We start from the raw sequence: 15,174 nt of genomic DNA, 5'->3' as shown, positions 1-15,174 counted from the left end.
AAATCACATTGTTTTGTACCATTTTGAGGGCTGCTGGAGAGTAGGAGGGTCAGCTTTGGCGATCTTTAGCAGAACTCTCATTGGGTTCATCTCATGGTTGGGCGGTTCGATCTGGGCCAGCTCGATCAGAGTGACTCCTAGAGACCAAATATCAGCCTTATAGTCATACGGCCTGTCCTTAGACGTCTCGCACATAACAACCTCTGGAGCCATCCTGAATGAAAGAGTGATATCAATGTGTCAGCAATGCCAATGTGTGCAAGTACAAGTGGTTTCATTTTATGAAACTCTAACTTGCCAGTAAGGGGTTCCAATGAAAGAGTCTCTTCGCTGGATCGTCTTTGTGTTCTTGGCAGACACTCCAAAGTCCGCTGAAAGATACAGAAAATGTTCTTTTTGGGAAATGTTCTGCATGAAAAGATTGCTTGTGCCATCTTTCTTCATAATAAATGCCACTTGCTTTGATATTTTGTGATCTAATGCAATGACATTCAGTGTCCATATAGTTTTAAACACCAGCATCACAGAATAATTTACATCTGGTCAATGACGTAATGTTTATACAAGCTGCGGTTTAGTCTGACATGTAAATGACCCTTCTCAGCTCCTCTCTGTATCTTTCTGTTTCTCTTTACCATGCTATTACGTAACTGTGAAACTGCTCATCAGACAGGGCATCTGAAATCTCCTGCTGCACTGGGTTATATGCATCTGATGAGCAACAAAAACTAAAAACACTCCACTGTTACTCTGATATTAAAGTTTAAGATTACACATGCCCTGATTAACTAGCTGCACATACAGTCCCCATGAGTCCTTAAAAAGTCTTAATATTATTCAGTACTTAAACGTTTAGAACAGGGGTGCAAAACTCAGTTCCTGGAGGGCCACAGCCCTGCAGAGTTTAGTTCCAACACACATACATGTAGGCTGAGTCCGAAATCGTTCCCCCAATACCCTCATTCACTATTGCCAACATTACTCCACTAATATAGTTCACTTAAAGGAGCAAATAAAAATGAATTAATTCGGACACTGAGTGCACCGATAGGATGCCGCTTTTGCATAGTTTGTGCTTGCTGTTTAATGATCATTTGATGCTTAGGAAACTGGCAGCTCCAGAAGTAATGAAAATATTTATATTGAACTCTGCCATGTATAAACCTTAATTAATCAATTTAATAACCAATTCAAAAGGAATTTATACTGCATTATATTACACTGTAGCCAGCGGTTTGGCAAACATCGGATGGATGGATGATTCAGCTGTGGGCGCCGCCATCTGGTCAGATGCAGTAATTCATTCAGCGCACGACTCTCACAGTGCATTATGGGTATTCTCTAGCCGTTGAGTGTACATTGGTTGTACACTCGTTATTACGGTGCACTGTAGGATTGAATGAGCGCACTCAATAACATTCACTATGGTTTCAGACACCACTCCAAATGGCTGTTCCCGAAAATAGTACCCCATTTAAGGGCATAAGGGGCCATTTTGGACACAGCCCTAGTTTTCAAATAAGCTTGAAGGACTTAATTAGCTGGATCAGGTGCATTTAATTAGGATTGAATCTAAACTCTGCAGGGATTTGGTCCTCCAGGAACCCTTTTTTTGCACCCCTGGTATAGACCTTATGTAGCCCCGCCCCTTTTCAGTGCTGCGCTCCTTGTGTTTTTGTCTGGTTTGTATTCCCACAGCATGAAGATAATATCTGATGGATTTATGAATGAACTGCTTATTTGTAAAATAAAGGAGTGGACACACTACACTTTTCGTTTCGTTGACTTCCATTCATAAGCATGTAAATGCATCTGACCTGTTATTCATGTTTATAAAAAAAGACACAGCAGAGCGTGACATCATATCACGACCGTTGCGGTTTTTGAAGAAATTTTACATGCTCAAAATCTAGTTAAACCAAAGCATTATGTTCATTTATTATGATATCCGCTTCAAACATTACAATGCTCATGATAACTTTTGTTAACTCTACCATAAGTACACCCACTTTACGAGCAAATTACTCTTCCACAGCGATGCCATAGAAATATACAGAGCTACCGCAAAAATGGAAGTTCAATGACAAAATTCTAAAGATTGTTTTTCTGGTGCATAAGGTCTATAGCTACACTGTAACAAGGAACCTTAAAATAAAGTGTAACTGAAAAGTCTTAAAAAAGTGTCGCTGTTGTGCGTTCTACAGGCTCGCAGTTTCAAAGCAATTCACACCGAATGAATGCTGCACATTTACACCAAGTGATTGTTTATGATCTACTCTTAATGAGTTATGATAATGTTTACCTTCTGCTGTTTATATCATACCTGCTAACTTGTTGCCCTGTTCTATTAAGCTGCTTTGTATACAAGGGCTTCCGGGGTAACCGCTATATTTCTGCTGTTCCATAAGCACTATATAGTGTCAGAGAGTGAGTCTGCATTTTTATTCAGCCCATCTGCTGTTTTTATTTATTTGTTTGTTTATCGTTTTGCAGCATACATTCTTTTCATTTATAAATTTGCCTCATCCTTTTTTCTTTTTCTTTTCTTTCTTTTTTTTTTTTTAAAATGTGCGGTTTATCATTTTATTAAACTTTTTTTTTTTGGTCAAAACATACTATTTGAACTGCAAAGTTGTTTCAATCATTGTTTTTACAGTCATTTTACAATTTAGGATGTTACCATACACATTGCTCAACACTGTCCTATCCATATGGTATTCATTTTATTTAAGCAGGTCTTAAAAAAGGTCATAAAAAGCCTCTAACCCTCTCACACACCCACTCACCCAGTTTGACGTCTCCATCTAGTGTGAGCAGGATGTTTCCAGCCTTCAGGTCTCTGTGGATGACCTTGTTGTCATGCAGATACAGCAGAGCATCCAGAGTCTGTTTACAAACCACCCTGATCTGCGGCTCCGTCAGAGGCCTTTCCAACTCTACACAAATATGAACAGGGAAAAGCTTACATACACAAACACTCATTTATAGATCATACAGTATGAACAATAATTTATAGATAACCAGCTAATATTACCTATTACAATAATATCTCCTGTTTTCTAACATCTGAGTTGAGTTGTGTAAAATTAGTTGTTGATTCTCAAACTAATTTCTCACATGAAAAAAAAAAAAAAGACTCAAAAGTTACCAGTTCGAATCAGTCTGATGAGCCATAGACTGAATAAACTCACTGAATCAGTCAAAGTCACTACTGAATCAACATGTGACTCTACAAGTTTGAACTACAAGTTTTCAAGTTAGTTTCAGTCGAAATGAAGCAAATTTTGGAGGTTTGTGAAACTTAAATAATTACTGACTGGTTGTGTGACCCTACGTTAAGCCCTGCTGTCACACTTTCCTGCCTGCGCTAAAAATGGAGTGAGAAGCAATCACATGAAGTGAACTGCCTCAGGAATTACTATGCAATATCTGGATTAAACATGTATTTGTTGTGAGTAATTATATATAGTGGCCAAAACTTTCCTATATTGCAACTTAAATGAGAAAAGCTTCCTTGCTTGTACTGAAAATATCTGCTGGTGAGAAAATATAATAGAAAAAAAATTACATTTTATTTTATTTTATTATATATATATATATATATATACATACACACACACACACACACACACACACACACACACACACACACACACACACACACACACACACACACACACACACACACACACACACACACACACACACACACACACACACACACACACACACACACACACACACACACACACACACACACACAAACTCCATTCCAAAAAAGTTGGGACACTACAAATTGTGAATAAAAACAGAATACAATGATGTGGAAGTTTCAAATTTTTCAATATTTTATTCAGAATACAACATACCACTGTGTGGCATCCCCTCTTCCTTTTATAACAGTCTGCAAATGTCTGGGGACTGAGGAGACACATTACTCAAGTTTAGGAATAGGAATGTTGTCCCATTCTTGTCTAATACAGGCTTCTAGTTGCTCAACTGTCTTAGGTCTTCTTTGTCGCATCTTCCTCTTTATGATGCGCCAAATGTTTTCTGTGGGTGAAAGATCTGGACTGCAGGCTGGTCATTTCAGTACCCGGATCCTTCTTCTACGCAGCCATGATGTTGTAATTGATGCAGTATGTGGTCTGGCATTGTCATGTTAGAAAATGCAAGGTCTTCCCTGAAAGAGACAATGTCTGGATGGGAGCATATGTTGTTCTAGAACTTGGATATACCTTTCAGCATTGATGGTGCCTTTCCAGATGTGTAAGCTGCCCATGCCACACGCACTCATGCAACCCCATACCATCAGAGATGCAGGCTTCTGAACTGAGCGCTGATAAAAACTTGGGTTGTCCTTGTCCTCTTTAGTCCGGATGACGTGGCGTCCCAGTTTTCCAAAAAGAACTTCAAATTTTGATTCGTTTGACCACAGAACAGTTTTCCACTTTGCCACAGTCCATTTTAAATGAGCCTTGGCCCAGAGAAAACGCCTGTGCTTCTGGATCATGTTTAGATATGGCTTCTTTTTTGACCTATAGAGTTTTAGCCGGCAACGGCGAATGGCACGGTGGATTGTGTTCACCGACAAAGTTTTCTGGAAGTATTCCTGAGCCCATGTTCTGATTTCCATTACAGTAGCATTCCTGTATGTGATGCAGTGCCGTCTAAGGGCCCGAAGATCACGGGCATCTAGTATGGTTTTCCGGCCTTGACCCTTACGCACAGGGATTGTTCCATATTATGCACTTTAGATGATGATAACTTCAAACTCTGCAATTTTTCTACACAAAATACATTTCTCTCAATGTGGCCTACCATTACTTAATAAAATGAACATATTAAGGACTATTATATTTTCTGTAGTTTTTAAATGTAGTTTTCAAATTATGGCTTACATTACCATTCAGTGGTTTGGTGTTTTTCAAGGCTGCATTTATTTAATAAATTATTGTGAAATAATTTATTGTGAAATATTATTACAATTTAAAATAACTTTTCTATTAGAGTAAGTGTTAAGATGTAATTTATTCCTCTGATCAATTTTCTGCATCATTACTCCAGTCACATGATCCTTAATATGATGATTTGCTGCTCAAAAAACATTTCTTATTATTATCAATGTTTAAAACAATTGTGCTGCTTCATATTTTTGTGGAAAGTTGAAATCGTGATACATTTTTTCAGGAATCTTTGATGAATAGAAAGTTCAAAATAACAACATTTATTTGAAATAAAAATCTTTTGTAACATTATAAATGTCTTTAGTGTCAATTTTGATGAATTTAATGCATCCTTGCTGAAAAAAATATTCATTTCTTTAAAAAAAATTCTTACTGACCCTAAACTTTTGAACACTAGTGTGTAAATAAAGACTCAACAAGTATAATAATGCTACAAAACACCTTGTTTAAGAGACATGGAATAAATCTATATATTGTTGCTCATAATGTGAACAGAACTGATTGCCAGTAAGAATAATCAAAACAGTTAAAGTTCATCTTTGCCTTTGAGAATGAAATGTGTTGTTGAGTAATGGAAAGGAACTGGCCGTTGTAAGTGACCTTTTCCTAATGCAGCCTTGCATGTCAAATGCTTTGTGTGAACTCACCGAGCATAACTGCATCGACGGCCCCGCCGCCACAGAACTCTATCAGGATCTGCACACAGAAACATGGTGAACATAAAACCGGGTGTACTTTCCAAGAACACAATCACACTGTTTTACAAAAGCAACCATATTTCATTGCACAAGACAGACTGACTGAGATTGGCGTGCTGTCTTTATTTCTCAATGTTCAGCTGGGCACAATGACAGCATTATGTTTCTGTAGTAGACGAATCTGTTTATCCTATTGTCATGAACACACCTACATGAACCAGCAGGCACTGCTTTAAAAAAAACAGACTAACTGCACTCATTCAGAAAGCCATTCTTCTTTTAACTCACTCAAAAAAAAAAAAAAAATCTAGAACACTCATTCAGTTTAGTGCAGAACTCCACAAACACAGAAGAATCACATTGATGGAACAATCTAGATTTACAGTACAACAACAACCAAACCAGGACATGCTGCCCACATTATTGACTTTACAAAACAATTCACTTCGCAGGACCATTATTAGTCAACAGCACTGCATTGCACGGCCATGAATGATCAATGAAGCTACTGAGTCTTGAAGGCTTTTCTTGCTCCTCAATGACATAAGAGGATCGCGCAAGAGAGGCCTGCGTGAGCACGAGGAAGGATGAAGGCTTTCTACACATTAGCACAGTGCCAGAATTGAGTCCTTTCTGTCCTAATAGGATTAGAGTTTCCGTGAACACCAGGCGGATGGAGGGGTCACGGCTGGGGTTAGTCATTTGGAGAGGGAGGACAGGTATTGGTAGAGACTGTTTACATAGTCAATACTGAACAAGAACAGTGTTTCCTGAATCACACAAATATTATATTATATTTTAGGTGAAAGAACTTGAAAGAACAAAGAGGTGCTGTAATATATTACACAACTATTTAAAAGTTTGGGGTCAGTAAGGTTTATTTTTGCTTTAAAGATATTAATACTTCTATTCAGCAAAGATGCATTGATCAAAATCGACAGTAAAAACATTTATAATACAAAAGATTTCCATTTCAAATAAACACTGTTCATTTGAACTTTTTAGTCATCAAAGAATCCTGAAAAAATACATCACAGTTTCCACAAACATATTAAGCAACTGTTTTTAGTATCGACAATAATAAGGAATATTTCTTGAGCATCAAATCAGCATATTAGAATGATTTCTGAAAGATCATGTGACACTGAAGACTGGAGTAATGATGCTGAAAATTCAGCTTTGTCATCACAGGAGTAAATTCCATTTTATAATATATTTAAATCTAAAACTGTTATTTGAAATTATAATAATATTTTACAACATTACAGATTTACTGTATTTTTGATCAAATATATGCAGCTTTAGTGAACAGAAGAGACTCTTTCAAAAACGTTAAAACCCTTTTGAACAGTAATGTATTGACAAATTCTCAACAAAAAACTTTCACAGATTATGATGTCCTCAGTGACAGCACAAAGTTCACTCAATAAGTGCAGTTCTTTTTTAATGAATCACAGGAATCATCGGCGTAAATCATGTTCTGAATCAGTCTGAAAAACTAAGCATGGTTTGTTCTAGGGCTGTCACTAATGATTATTTCGATAATCGAGTAATCGGTTGATTATTTTGACGATTAACCAAATAATCGGATATTTTGTCTATGGTAATAAAAATAGACCTGAGCAAACAACAGCCTTTAAAATGATTTAAAATACATATAAAAGTTCAGCGCAATCCTTTTTAATGAATCACACAAATCGCTGGCTTGAATCATGGTCTGAATCAGTCTAAAAACTCAGAATAAGCATGGTTTGCTCGCTCTCTTTTCTCAGTTTATGATTAGACTCAAAATGAGCTAAATTATTTGGATAAAAGTGCCAATGGCTTCAGAAAAGAAATGATGTTAAGGCCCGTTCACAGCAAGAAAGCCAACTATAAAGATAAGTATAGCGATTAGCATCCACACCAGCGGACGATATCGTTATGTTTATTATAAGCACGCCCTGTAGTTGTCATCTGCCGCTTTAAAAGCTTGAGCTCATTAAAGCAGAATGGACTTTGATTGGCTGTCAATGTTTTTATCACTCATCAGAAAAAAACCATGCTGAAAGTGATTCCAATGATATTGTTCCTCTGTGCCATTATTGAGCGAACTCTGCTATTCTTTTATATTTAGAATGATTTTTAGAACTATACTGTTATCGCCCCTTGGTGGGAACGGGTCTAAACCCTACACTATTGTGTACACAGAGATGCAGCACTGAGAACAGTCACTGTTATTCATGCTTTTGAATGCCGTTCTACTGTGGGTGAGATGTTGCTTTTGACCGGTGGCTACGATAACACAATAGCCCACACAGTGCTGTCATTCAGACCGAGAACTACAATGGCCATACTCAACGCACAAGATGAGGCTTCCTTTCCAACTCTAAAATGTAGGATTCTGTTTATTTCCATTGATCCCACGGTCTGGATAACAACATGCATGATTAATGCTCATATATACCACATATAGAAGCTTCAGTTATTATTTGGACAAACTTTAAACATTTCTGAATGCAAAGCATACTGCAAAGTATTTGGAAGTGGCATCTGAAATTGAAGTTAAGCTTTTCTACCAATATATGAAGAGGAAACTACTTCACACAGACTACTGAATGGCATTATTGATACCAATGTGTTATTTGTCCAGCTTAAGCTGCAAATGGCTGATGAATAACATTCCCTGAATCACAGCCAAATCAAAGCCCTCCTACATCTTCATAAGGAAATGGGTGAGGCCGATATCAGTTCATTTCCTGGTGTACAGCAGGATCGGAGTAAAAACATGCACACCTCTTCCAGTACACATTGTTCAGTATGCAATGAATGAATACAACATTATTCTGATGTGAAGTGAATCTAAGTCTTCCTTTTATGGTAAATCTCACAAAACCTTTGAAGAACATGTCCAGGTCATATTCACTCTAAAATCAAGCTAGGAAAAAAATAATAATAATTTCACTTAAAATGGGCTCAATTTGACAACCATTGTATTGCAGTATGACATTGACAATTAAGCAATAGAAAAATATTTTAATGGCAGTTTAAGTAAAAATTTTATTAAGCAAGGATGCATTAAATTGATCAAAAGTGACAGTTAAGACATTTATAACGTCACAAAAGGTTTCTTTTTCAAATAAATGCTGTTCTTTTGAACTTTCTATTACTGTATTTTTTATGAAAAAATAGTGATGATTGGCATAAGAAATAATAAAAAAAAAAAAAAAAACTTATCAACCTCAAAGTTTTGAATGGAAGTGTATACATACTGTACATTACAGTAGTATTTTTCTACAGCCATAAATTCATGATTACTTACATTTTAAATAAAATCACTGTATTACAGCATTTATAGTAATACAGTAAAAAGTATATTTTTATATGCAGTAAAAAAAATTTATTTACATTACTGTAATTTCAAAATTTCTTTAAATATAAAAATACAATTATTTCAAAATTTAATGTGAAATATAAAAAGTACATGTATTGTTACATGTATAGAATTTCATAAAGCCTCTTGGATTTGAACCTCTCATAAGTTTCTAATGAAGTGAAGCTGGACCTGGAAGCGGAGTCCACCTTAACCTTGTTTTAAACTTCCACTGCGCAGGAAGGAAATGGTTTGAGTCAACAAGGAAAATAAAAACTAAGTAAGCAGTGTTGTCTCCTTTTTTTTCTTGCATAAAACAAGGGGTATAGTCACCATGATGTTATTTTTAAGTCATATTCCAACTTATGCTGTGGAAAAGAGTATGAATGAAATCTGTGCAAAATGGATTATAAAACCACGAAAAATAAACTAAATCCACTCACCCACAGTTTGCTCTCATAGTAAAATGCATCAAGCAGCTTGACGATATTGTGATGATCACATGATGCCAAGATGTCGATCTCCACCATGTAGTCCTCCAGCTCATCTTCAGTTTTGGTGTCAATCACTTTTGCAGCAGCAAAAATGCCTGTCTGCTTGTTCTGAGCCTGAAAAAAGGAAATTAATGTTCAAGAAAAACAGCGTTTATACATAGCCCTCTAAATAAAATTAGTCTAACTAAACAATTTTATGGTGTGCATGCTTTCAACAAAGCAAAACACTTAGTTAGTGATAAGAATAAAGTTATATATATAAAAAAATGGGTTATTCTTTATTTTACACCTTCTGATGTCAAACTACCTGTATGAATCTGACATGAATGTTTGAGGAGTGACATACATTAATACATGTTCAGACTATGGCTGATCTCTTTTAACAGCCAGTAAATAGAGGTAAAAAGTATTAATTAGACTCTTGCAGTCAGCGTGATCCAGTCCAGCATTCAACAGAAATCACATTCAGTGTCATTCATACTAATGAGTCTTTCTGCAGTGCAGAGCAATGAAGGTCACAGAACAATTCCACCCTATACGGCTTTTGTAAATGGCTGGTAATTACGGTGTTTAGACTCCAGTGTGATTCAGTAGTGAAAAATTAACCAGGTCAAAGACTGCTGGTTTATTGCAGGATGTTTTGAAATAATACATTCTGCAGTGGTTTTATTGCAATTTTTACTGCAAGTGTGATGCACTTCCATTTGTATTTGACATGTTATAATTCAAACTTTTGGCATCAAAAAGCTTTGATTTAAATGAGGAAATAAAATTATTACAAATAATAATGAATACAACAACACAACAACAGAATTTATAATTTTCAATTTTATGTAATTATAAAAAGTGTTTCTAATTTAAGCAAATATTGTTTATAAAAGCTAGACAGCCTAGAGTACTAAAATTACTACAGCCACAGGAAACGTGCTTGAAAACAGTCATTATTTTTGCGGTTCTGTTCAGTGCTCATAGTAGCTCCCAACAGAACAAGCCACACTGTGATGAAAATCAACAAAAACCAATGTCCTGAAAACCCCAGAACCTCAATTCAACAGATCATTAGACCATTTACAAACCATTACACTTGATGAGACCATGAGAAAGTTCTACCAACACTGTTTTGACTGTATAGACTAGAGGAAATGGCCTTAAGCTTAATCTCCAAATCACCCTATCCCACTAACAAACTAAGCAACATTAAGCCTTATAATAGAGAAAAGAAGAGAAACAATCAAGCAGACTGGGAACTACAGGCTGAGGTCATGTGAATGACAATGACACGGGTGTGTGCTTGATGATGTCACAGAGGTGGTGATATCATAAATCTCAAAGAATTCAGAACCTTTTTGCATTTTAAAGGTGCGATGTGTAAAATTTGGGAGGATCTATTGACAGAAATGCAATATGTTTTGAGTGGTGTATAAAAACTTTACATAATGAACCATTATGTATTTACTACCTCCAGAATGAGCCGTTTCTGTTTACATACACTGAGGGTCCCCCCTCCATGTCAAGTCATCATTTCGCGCCAGCATGTTTCTACAGCAGCCCTAAACGGACAAACTGCTATACAGAGCATGTTTCATCACTATGTTGTTCTTCTTCTAAATCGTACATGTTTTTAGAGGCAGCTTGCATCGTCACTACGTTGAATACGCACAAAGAAGTAGTAGTAATAGACGTCTGGTTTATTAGAAGCAGAGGCAGTTCGTTGTTAGAAGTAAGAAGAAATCTCATTGCTTGACTGGCTAACATACTCTCTACTGTCTCAGACGATGACATCTTTGACTTGTCGGCCAGACGGCCACCGTAGCTTCTCTATTTTGCTTCGAAAAGGAGGGGTGAGCTGCCGTTGGTTGCAGTTCGCAACCTCACCACTAGATGCCAATTAAATTTACACACTGCACCTTTAATGTGTGTATGTACAAGATAGAACACACAGACAGATAGAACAACCGACAGACAGACAGACAGACACACAGACAGACAGAACGACAGACAGACAGAACGACAGACAGAAAGAAATACAGACAGACCAACAGACAGATATACAGACCAACAGATAGACAAACACACACACAGATAGACAGACACACAGATAGACAGACACACAGATAGACAGACACACAGATAGACAGACAGACAGTCCAACAGACAAGACAGAACAACAGATAAACAGACCAACAGACAGAAATACAGATGGACAGACAGACAGACATACCAACAGATAGACAGACAGACAGACAGACCAACAGATAGACAGACAGACAGACAGACAGACGGATAGATAGACAAACCAACAGATAGACAGACCAACAGATATATACAGACAGACAGACAGATATATACAGACAGACAGACATAGACAGACAGACAGACAGACATACATAGACAGACAGACAGATAGATAGATAGACAAACCAACAGATAGACAGACAGATATATACAGACAGACAGACATGTACAGACAGACAGACACACAGATAGATAGACAGACCAACAGATATATACAGAAACAGACAGACAGACAGACAGACAGACAGACAGACAGACAGACAGATAGATAGATAGATAGATAGATAGATAGATAGATAGATAGATAGATAGATAGATAGATAGATAGATAGATAGATAGATAGATAGATAGACAAACCAACAGATAGACAGACAGACAGATATATACAGACAGACAGATATATACAGACAGACAGACAGATATATACAGACAGAGACAGACAGACATGTACAGAAAGACAGACAGACAGATATATACAGACAGACAGACATGTACAGACAGACAGACAGATATATACAAACAGAGACAGACAGACATAGACAGACCAACAGATAGACAGACAGATATATACAGACAGACAGACAGATATATACAGACAGACAGACAGACAGACAGATATATACAGACAGACAGACATATATACAGACAGACAGACAGACATATATACAGACAGACAGACAGATATATATACAGACAGACAGACAGACAGATATATATATATATATCTGTCTGTCTGTCTGTCTGTATATATATCTGTCTGTCTGTCTGTCTGTCTATATGTCGGTCTGTCTGTCTGTATATATGTCTGTCTGTATATATGTCTGTCTGTCTGTATATATGTCTGTCTGTCTGTATATATCTGTCTGTCTGTCTGTATATGTCTGTCTGTCTGTCTGTCTGTATATATCTGTCTGTCTATCTGTTGGTCTGTCTATGTCTGTCTGTCTGTCTGTCTGTCTGTATATATCTGTCTATCTGTTGGTCTGTAAATATCTGTCTGTCTGTCTATACACAGACACACACAGACAGACAGATATATACAGACAGACAGATATATACAGAAAGACAGATATATACAGACAGACAGACATATATACAGACAGACAGACATATATACAGACAGACAGATATATACAGACAGACAGATATATATACAGAGAGAGACAGACAGATATATAAAGACAGACAGACAGACAGATAGATCTCAATAGAGTCATTCCATTATAAGTGCATTATACAGTAGAATAACCCTGTATTCTACTCACAAGAAAAGTACTAGGGTACAAAAAAAAAAAAAAAAAAAAAACATGTATAAACTTTTGCAGCAAGATAAGATTAAACAATTTCAATGGATTTATTTTACCTTGAACACCTTTCCAAAGGCTCCATCCCCCAGTTCTCCAACAATCTCCCATATTTCCTCCGGATTTGTGTCCCTGTGCACGTGATCATATTGTTTTTTCTTCTTCTCTGCGCCCAATTTAAAGATTTTTCGGAAATTAAAGAATGACATAGTCAGATCTCACACGCGCCTCTATCTGATTGGTTGACAAAGAAGGATTTCTTTCAATAAATGTCTAAATAGGCGTAAAACAATGCAATGGTTATTGCATTCCCATTGCAATTAAAGACTGTTCAATCTCTTGTCTAACAAGGAAATAGTCTGAGTGTTGACATGTTTGTCTTTGCACGGTATAACTGGAGAACCTGATGTGTTAAACCAGCAGTCCTATAGAGATCATCATGTCAATGCAATAATGCCCAGACAAAGAAAAACTGATTCTTGACTCTAGCTATTCTTGACTCTGAAATCGGACGTCAAGTGAATCATATTTACACAATTAAAATAAAGCATTAAAATCTACGGTGTGCAATAGTGTGAAGGCGATCTTGAGTTGAATAAATCCGGCGTCTGGGTCTTTCAGGGTAAGTCATGAGGTTGTTGTTCTTCGGAGTTTCATGGATCTGATCCGTAAAAACATCTAACGTTAGTTCTTTCTCTTTCTCTTTAAATAAAGTCTGACAAGAGGCTGACAAAATGTTAATACATCCGATACTACAGATCGTACATCCTCCGGTCCTGGATTAAAAACGAAACTGCTCCAAAAGCATGAAAAGGCACAATAGTTTTTGTTAGGAGAAACTATGCACCTCCTGCGTGTGCGCGATGCGCGCGGCTCCTCTAATCTAGCGGATTGTTGTCGCTGTGCGCGTTCACGATTCTTCGCTGGGGTTCGGTCACACGCGCCTGCGCTTTACTGTCGCCTGCCGTCGTGGATGTAAACACTGATTTCAAAGCGTTAAATTACTCTGCAAAATACATGTTATTAAAATATTCACGTTATATGCCGAGTTTATAATTTTGAACACAATTTACAGAATAAAAACGCAAAAAAAAATCTAAATATGAATATTTAGTTATATATGTTTTTTTTTTCCGTCAACCATTTGAAACATCATATTTATATTTTACCGCAATACATTTTAATTCGAAAATAAAATATCTATTTGCCTAGCTCCGCTTCATTGCTTAATATCAACTTAAAAACTACTCAACGTGAGCGTTCACAACTTGTAGTCAAGGCAACGGACGCAAACGGAGGTAGATCTAGTGTTCTGATTGGCTGTCGCCTCTCTGTTATCTTGACCGACAGTTTGATGCTGTGTCGTGATTGGTCAGTGTGGCTGTTTATCCCTCAGGGTAAAGAGCTTTAACGTGTTGAGATTTAACTTAACTCAACTCGTTTTCATTTGCCAGAACCACTACAAGAGGTAACACAACTTACACAACCAATACGTTGTCTTCTGCACTGTCTTTATTGAAAGCAGAATCTATTTACAGGTTTTATCAATGCGAGGTTCATATACTGTACGTTAACTTTAAACGTGTGAATGATTTTATGTGCCAGTCTAAAATTGGTGTCAATGCAAAACATACTACTTTTAGTGCATGTTGCAAGTATTATCTGTAAATATTAAAATGCTAAAATACAGGATATGTTATGCCTTATGTTCTTGAAAAAAAGTGTTTTTGATTGTTGCACGAGACGCATTTTCAGTGGCGTGCAGCCGTAGTATCCCAGTTGCCATGACAACCTCGTTGCGGTTTAATTTTATACATTTTTGAGAAAACTTGCGTTTAGTAAGTCAGCATAAGATTTGGTATTTAACAAGACAATTTAGAGATGCTCTATTGGAATGTATAGCTCTCAATATCCATCGAAATGTTTGTGTTTCTTATGAAGAAGCAACTTCACTAAATAAATGTGTCTTCATACAAGAAACAAACTTATGGCAGGTAAAACATAAAGCACAGGATGCCCTATAGATGCCATTTTTACTTTGTTGTATTGAAATTTTAATTTTT

General features: G+C 36.7%; 1 protein-coding gene across 1 annotated transcript in view; it reads right to left on the bottom strand.

The window, feature by feature from the left end:
- slkb (STE20-like kinase b) overlaps positions 1 to 14,013 on the bottom strand; it is a 28,416-nt gene extending 14,403 nt beyond the window's left edge. Inside the window, exons 1-6 of the mRNA XM_067403981.1 lie at positions 13,171 to 14,013; positions 9,461 to 9,625; positions 5,615 to 5,663; positions 2,787 to 2,936; positions 299 to 371; positions 20 to 214 (exon numbers count right to left, since the gene is read on the bottom strand). Of these exons, the coding sequence (XP_067260082.1) occupies positions 20 to 214; positions 299 to 371; positions 2,787 to 2,936; positions 5,615 to 5,663; positions 9,461 to 9,625; positions 13,171 to 13,320 (782 nt within the window). The 5' untranslated portion in view covers positions 13,321 to 14,013. The remainder of the gene's footprint in view (positions 1 to 19; positions 215 to 298; positions 372 to 2,786; positions 2,937 to 5,614; positions 5,664 to 9,460; positions 9,626 to 13,170) is intronic.
- Between the last annotated feature and the right edge of the window lie 1,161 nt (positions 14,014 to 15,174).

This window comes from Chanodichthys erythropterus, chromosome 12 (assembly GCF_024489055.1).
Source record: "Chanodichthys erythropterus isolate Z2021 chromosome 12, ASM2448905v1, whole genome shotgun sequence".
Lineage (NCBI taxonomy): Eukaryota > Metazoa > Chordata > Actinopteri > Cypriniformes > Xenocyprididae > Chanodichthys > Chanodichthys erythropterus.
The sequence above is the reverse complement of the archived record's forward strand: the minus strand, read 5'-3'. Positions and strand labels throughout refer to the sequence as shown.